General features: G+C 36.3%; 1 protein-coding gene across 1 annotated transcript; it reads right to left on the bottom strand.

The window, feature by feature from the left end:
• Positions 1 to 726: 726 nt before the first annotated feature.
• LOC121877685 (zinc finger protein 737-like) lies at positions 727 to 3,608 on the bottom strand (the record flags this gene model as incomplete). Its single annotated transcript, XM_042383511.1, has 2 exons — positions 3,477 to 3,608; positions 727 to 1,822 (listed from the first exon to the last, which is right to left on the bottom strand). A coding segment is annotated over exon 2 (1,045 nt), but the record flags the coding sequence as incomplete, so codon positions are not given.
• Between the last annotated feature and the right edge of the window lie 4,344 nt (positions 3,609 to 7,952).

The following is a 7,952-nucleotide window of genomic DNA, read 5'->3' as shown; positions in this document are numbered from 1 at the left end:
ATTACACAGAGCCCTTGGGATGTACCTAGTAGCATCTGACAGTACAGTACATCACAGTTGGTAATGTACAGTACATGTTAGTACATCACAGTTGGTAATGTACAGTACATGTTAGTACATCACAGTTGGTAATGTACAGTACATGTTAGTACATCAGTTAATGTCATAAAATTTTAAGTACATCTGATTAATTTAATGCTACAGTACATGTTAGTACATCACAGATGGTAATGTACAGTACATGTTAATGCAATACACAAGTGACAACAGGACATGACTAAGTCAACAACATCACCTGACTTGACCAAGCCAAATCAACTTCATGGCTGGGTCTACATCACGACCATTACATGTTAACAACATTATTGTACAAGTTCTACTAGACTCATAGGATGCCCTCAGCACTTACAAGTTTATTTTTCTAACATATTCCATCATGTCATGGTAAAGTACTAAGGCCATGGTAGAAGAAATTTACATCTTAAGAGCAGATAATTATAACTTGTGTTTAATATCTATAAAAGTGGCATTTGTCACTTGTCTTTATTTCTGCTACATTCATAGAGTTTGTTCAAGTGGTTTTATATTGATGTATATCACTGTATTCAAGTTTATGTGGCACATTTACCTTCTGTTAAAGTCATTCAAACATTTAATGAATTCTGTTTTTTTCATGCACAAGTTTATGACATTTGAGAGTTTCCTTCCGGGAGAAACATTTCCCACATTCCCCACATTCAAACTCTTTTATACCACTGTGTACAAGAATGTGTGTTTTGAGAGCACTCTTTCGTGCAAAATGTTTCCCACATTCCTCACATTTAAACTCTTTTATACCACTGTGTACAAGAATGTGTGTTTTGAGAGAACTCCTTTCTGTAAAATGTTTCCCACATTCCTCACATTTAAACTTCTTTATACCACTGTGTCCAAGAATGTGTCTTTTGAGAGTACCCTTTTGTGTAAAATGCTTCCCACATTCCTCACATTTAAATTTCTTTACACCACTGTGGACAAGAATGTGTGTATTGAGAGTACCCCTTTCTGTAAAATGTTTCCCACATTCCTCACATTTAAACTTCTTTATACCACTGTGTCCAAGAATGTGTGTTTTGAGAATACCCTTTTTTGCAAAATGTTTCCCACATTCCTCACATTTAAATTTCTTTACACCACTGTGTCCAAGAATGTGTGTATTGAGAGTACCCCTTTCTGTAAAATGTTTCCCACATTCCTCACATTTAAACTCGTTTATGCCACTGTGTCCAAGAATGTGTCTTTTGAGAGTACCCTTTTGTGTAAAATGTTTCCCACATTCCTCACATTTAAATTTCTTTACACCACTGTGGACAAGAATGTGTGTATTGAGAGTACCCCTTTCTGTAAAATGTTTCCCACATTCCTCACATTTAAACTTCTTTATACCACTGTGTCCAAGAATGTGTGTTTTGAGAGTACCCTTTTTTGCAAAATGTTTCCCACATTCCTCACATTCAAAATTCTTAATACCACTGTGTCCAAGAATGTGTGCCTTGAGATATCTCTTCTGGGAGAAACATTTTCCACATTCCTCACATTTAAAATTTCTTACACCACTGTGTCCAAGAATGTGTCTTTTGAGATGACTCTTAGATGACAAATGTTTCCCACATTCCTCACATTCAAACTCCTTCATACCATTGTGCACAAGTAAATGTGTCTGAAGAGTAGACTTTAAGCAAAACTGTTTGCCACATTCCTCACAGGAGAACTTTTTATCTCTGCTTGACATTGTGAACTTCTTCTTAGTTACACTTGGTCTTAAGATGTAACATCACAGTATCTGAAACAAAATATTTTGCCTTAGATAATATTCTTATAAAAAGTACAATTTATAAATGAAAACTACAAGTGACTAAATCAACTTGTGTAAAATGAAAATATTCTAAACGTAATTACAAAGGTTTAATTGCAGCTAATGAGGGTTTATGACACATCGTCACCCAGTAACGGACTGGCCTATCTTTAACCATAAGAACATAAGAATATAAGGAGTCTGCAATAGGCCGGTTGGCCTGTGCATGGCAGCTCCTGTCGAGAGTTACTACCACTCTCTATCATCCATGAATCTATCCAGCCTCCTTTTAAAACTTTCCAGCGTTCCAGCACTTACTACAAAGTTGCTAAGCTTGTTCCACTCGTCCACCACCCTATTTGTAAACCAGTTCCTTCCTAGCTCCCTCCTAAACCTAAACTTATCCAACTTAAATCTGTTGCTACGAGTCCTATCCTGCTCGGATATTATAAGAACTTTATCTATATCCCCTTTATTGATTCCTTTCACCCACTTAAATACTTCTATCATATCTCCCCTCACTCTTCGGCTTTCTAGGGAATGCAAGTTTAGTTTCTTTAACCTATCCTGATATGGAAGGTTTCTAGGTCCCGGAATCATTTTCGTCATTCTTCGCTGCACCGACTCCAGTGAATTGATATCCATTCTATAATAGGGGCACCAGAACTGAACAGCATAATCGAGGTGCGGCCTGACTAGCGCAAGATATAGTTGCAATAAGACCTCTGCACTCTTGTTACTTACACTTCTAGATATAAAACCCAATACTCTGTTTTTTTTTTTGTTTTTTTTTTTAAGGTGATTAGCCCACCTGGGCACAGGTCACTGACCCACATCGGGGCCTGGGGGCGAAAATTTAATAATAATAATAGTAATTCATAGTAAATAAAATTTATAATTAAAAGTAAAATAAAATAATAATAACAATAATAATATTAATAACAACACTGTAATAATGATAATAAAGAAAAAATATTAATAATCAATAGTTAGAAACGCTATATGTACAGTATGTTGTCTTGTCAATAGTAAGAGAAACAATTGAGACCCTGCAATTGTGTGTAACTGAGGCAGAAAGACAGATCATCAACCTGGGACTTGGTCACATATGGCAGCAGGGTCTACCATTAGACAACACATTATGCTTCCAATATCTTCCCAGGCGGTAGTCCCTCCCTGCCTACTACCTACTGCTTTATTTCAAACATTAACGCACTGGTTGATGTTGTTAAGGCTGTATACATTGACAGTATTTGTTCTTCCAATATTAAGTACGCTGCACTTGCTCGTGATGAATTTCATTGGCCATTTCTCTGACCACTCCTGCAGTTTATTTAAATCCTCCTATAGTTCATTTGCATCCTGACCTGAATTAATCTACCACCCTATTTTGGTGTCATCCGCAAGCTTGCTTATGTCACTGCTGACCTCTGTTACTAGTGTTAAAGTGGTCATATCTCCATAAATATCAACCTACCACTCAAATAAAGGTCATATTCCTTTATAACAAGATAAAAAACACATTAGTTAAATCTATTGTAGTAATCAATTTCCCGTTATGGCATAAAATGAATCTTTATCATTCCACATAGCAGGAAAGGTCATAATACAGTATTAAGGTAAACAAGGTCATATAACACACCTTAATAACTCACCAAACACTTGCTGTAATGTCCAGGAGGAGGAGAAATAAACTGTTTTACGAGAAAATTGACGGAAGTATACAAGATGGTGAAGCGTGTTGTTGTTGTTGTCAAGGAATATCCAATAAGGAAGAACAACTCTCCACTATTAGTCACCACAGGTTGACCCGTAGTGCCGCCTGGTGACTGAATGACTAACTTACCAAAGAAAACTTTTATTATTTGAGGGTAAACTATTACTGTTTATTGACCCTCATAGAAGACGTGCTCCTCAACATGATACATCACGTAAGGTATAAAATAGTTTACTTGGACTAAATCAACTGTGTAAACCATTACTAAATAAGATATTAATAGGTGGTTTATGAAACTTACATTATAAGTAATGAATGATCATTAAATAGAAATATTTAATGTTTTACATTTTATTATAATAAATATGGCACCTTTTGTACCCCATTATCCACCCCACATAAATATGGGAGAGGTTTCTGTACCCCATTATCCACCCCACATAAATATGGGAGAGGTTTCTGTACCCCATAATCCACCCCACATAAATATGGGAGAGGTTTCTGTACCCCATAATCCACCCCACATAAATATGGGAGAGGTTTCTGTACCCCATAATCCACCCCACATAAATATGGGAGAGGTTTCTGTACCCCATAATCCACCCCACATAAATATGTTAGATAAATAAAGAAGACAGACAGATAAATATTACTCTCATACATATAAGTCAATCTTAAAGGAACTATTTTTCCTCCTAATATTTTCATGTGAATAATAAAACAAAATTATAACAAACATTTTATTAACAATATTGATATAAAATTTACCTTAACATTTGAACAATTTATCTTAATTCTATATGTTTTAAATGACAGCTCTTCTAATTCTACCATTAGTGAGCAGCCAAGTATATATTTGATCATTTAATGTTTTTATTAAAGGTAATATTACATATATTATGTGTAGACCACCACAAGATAATGACCCACAAACCCTGCCTGGCCACAACACTGAACCTGTGTCTTATGGGTTTGTAGTTGACAGCACTAACAAGTAACCCATGAGGCCTATTACAGTTGTCAGTGCACGTCAAGTGTTCACGGGGACCAGTGCTGGAAGACAAAGGATAGCCACCAACTCCTGCTTTCTGTACTTGGTACAATTATTATTTACAAGGTAGATTCACAGGATAGATCCACACAGACAAAGACCATCCACACAGACCTAAACTCAACTGAGTTGTGTGAAGCAGCGAGACACACAGGTCTGGTCTACAGTGAGTCCTCCCGGTTCTCTCTACCTTCATTCCCTCCTCAATTCTCCCACCAAGCATTGTGGCTAATAACATCACAGTTACATTAATTCACAAATTATTAATGAGACAATTACAACAAGTTACAATAAAAGACAATTAAGTAGACACCTCAAACTACTTCAATTAACATTAACATATAAGTTAATAATTGGAGTAACATCACAAGACCCCAAGTTTGGAACACCTTGTACAAGAAGCCAACTTCACACCCAACCACCATTATGTATTATATACAACAACTCAATATATACAACAAATTACACAGATTAGCATAACATGAATGTATGTTATACATTACCATAAGAACATACATTATATATTACACAGAGCCCTTGGGATGTACCTAGTAGCATCTGACAGTACAGTACATCACAGTTGGTAATGTACAGTACATGTTAGTACATCACAGTTGGTAATGTACAGTACATGTTAGTACATCACAGTTGGTAATGTACAGTACATGTTAGTACATCACAGTTGGTAATGTACAGTACATGTTAGTACATCACAGTTGGTAATGTACAGTACATGTTAGTACATCACAGTTGGTAATGTACAGTACATGTTAGTACATCACAGATGGTAATGTACAGTACATGTTAGTACAATACACAAGTGACAACAGGACATGACTAAGTCAACAACATCACCTGACTTGACCAAGCCAAATCAACATGGCTGGGACTACATGCGACCATTACATGTTAACAACATTATTGTACGAGTTCTACTAGACTCATAGGATACCCCTCAACTAACACAAGTTTATTTTTCTAACATATTCCATCATGTCATGGTAAAGTACTAAGGCCATGGTAGAAGAAATTTACATCTTAAGAGCAGATAATTATAACTTGTGTTTAATATCTATAAAAGTGGCATTTGTCACTTGTCTTTATTTCAGCTACATTCATGGAGTTTGTTCAAGTGGTTTTATATTGATGTATATCACTGTATTCAAGTTTATGAGTCACATTTACCTTCTGTTAAAGTCATTCAAACATTTATTGAATTCTGTTTTTTTCATGCACAAGTTTATGACGTTTGAGTTTACCCTTCCGGGGGAAACATTTCCCACATTCCTCACATTCAAACTCTCCTATTCCACTGTGTACAAGAATGTGGTCCTTGAGGGTTCTCTTTTGTGCAAAATGTTTCCCACATTCCTCACATTTAAACTCTTTTATACCACTGTGTACAAGAATGTGCGTTTTGAGAGCACTCTTTTGTGCAAAATGTTTCCCACATTCCTCACATTTAAACTCTTTTATACCACTGTGTACGAGAATGTGTCTATTGAGAGTACTCCTTTCTGCAAAATGTTTCCCACATTCCTCACATTTAAACTCCTTTATACCACTGTGTCCAAGAATGTGTGTTTTTAGAGTAAACTTTAGTGCAAAATGTTTCCCACATTCCTCACATTTAAACTCCTTTATACCACTGTGTCCAAGAATGTGTGTTTTGAGAGTACTCTTTTGTGCAAAATGCTTCCCACATTCCTCACATTTAAATTTCTTTACACCACTGTGTCCAAGAATGTGTTTATTGAGAGTACCCCTTTCTGTAAAATGTTTCCCACATTCCTCACATTTAAACTTCTTTATACCACTGTGTCCAAGAATGTGTGTTTTGAGAGTACCCTTTAGTGCAAAATGTTTCCCACATTCCTCACATTTAAACTTCTTTATACCACGGTGTCCAAGAATGTGTGTCTTGAGAGTACTCTTTTGTGCAAAATGTTTTCCACATTCCTCACATTGAAAATTTCTTACACCACTGTGTCCAAGAATGTGTCTTTTGAGATGACTCTTAGATGACAAATGTTTCCCACATTCCTCACATTCAAACTCCTTCACACCATTGTGCACAAGTAAATGTTTCTGAAGAGTAGACTTTAAGCAAAACTGTTTGCCACATTCCTCACAGGAGAACTTTTTATCTCTGCTTGACATTGTGAACTTCTACTTAATTACACTTGGTCTTGAGATGTAACATCACAGTATCTGAAACAAAATATTTTGCCTTAGATAATATTCTTATAAAAAGTACAATTTATAAATGAAAACTACAAGTGACTAAATCAACTTGTGTAAAATGAAAATATTCTAAACGTAATTACAAAGGTTTAATTACAGCTAATGAGGGTTTATGACACATCGTCACCCAGTAACGGACTGGCCTATCTTTAACCATAAGAACATAAGAACATAAGGAGTCTGCAATAGGCCGGTTGGCCTGTGCATGGCAGCTCCTGTCGAGAGTTACTACCACTCTCTATCATCCATGAATCTATCCAGCCTCCTTTTAAAACTTTCCGAACAGCACTTACTACAAAGTTGCTAAACTTGTTCCTCGTCCACCCACCCTATTTGCTTAAACAGTTTCTTCCTATCTCCTCTAAACTAAACTTTATCAGCAAATCTGTTGCTCTGGTCCTATCCTTATAGGATATTATAGAACTTTGTATATCCCTTTGTTGATTCACTGCCCTTAAATGCTTCTCATATCTCCCCTTGCTCTTGACACAAGAATACAGTTTAGTTTCGACAACCCTATCCCTGATATGCGGTTTCGTCCGAGATCATTTCGTCATTCTTATTTCGACTCCGGTGATTGATATCCATTCTATAATGAGGGCTGGAACTGAACATAATCGAGGATGCGGCCTGGCCAAGCGCAAGATATGGTTGTCAGACCTCCTCTTGTACTTACACTTCTAGATATAAAACCCAATACTCTATTTTGCCTGGCGAACGATAACGCACTGGTTGATGTTGTTAAGGCTGTATACATTGACAGTATTTGTTCTTCCAATATTAAGTACGCTGCACTTGCTCGTGATGAATTTCATTGGCCATTTCTCTGACTACTCCTGCAGTTTATTTAAATCCTCCTATAGTTCATTTGCATCCTGACCTGAATTAATCTGCCGCCCTATTTTGGTGTCATCCGCAAGCTTGCTTATGTCACTGCTGACCTCTGTTACTAGTGTTAAAGTGGTCATATCTCCATAAGTATCAACCTACCACTCAAATAAAGGTCATATTCCTTTATAACAAGATAAAAAACACATTAGTTAAATCTATTGTAGTAATCAATTTCCCGTTATGGCATAAAATGAATCTTTATCATTCCACATAGC

This window comes from Homarus americanus, unplaced genomic scaffold (genome assembly GCF_018991925.1).
Source record: "Homarus americanus isolate GMGI-L3 unplaced genomic scaffold, GMGI_Hamer_2.0 scaffold52266, whole genome shotgun sequence".
NCBI lineage: Eukaryota > Metazoa > Arthropoda > Malacostraca > Decapoda > Nephropidae > Homarus > Homarus americanus.
Note: the sequence above shows the minus strand (reverse complement) of the source record. Positions and strands in the feature narration are given on the sequence as shown.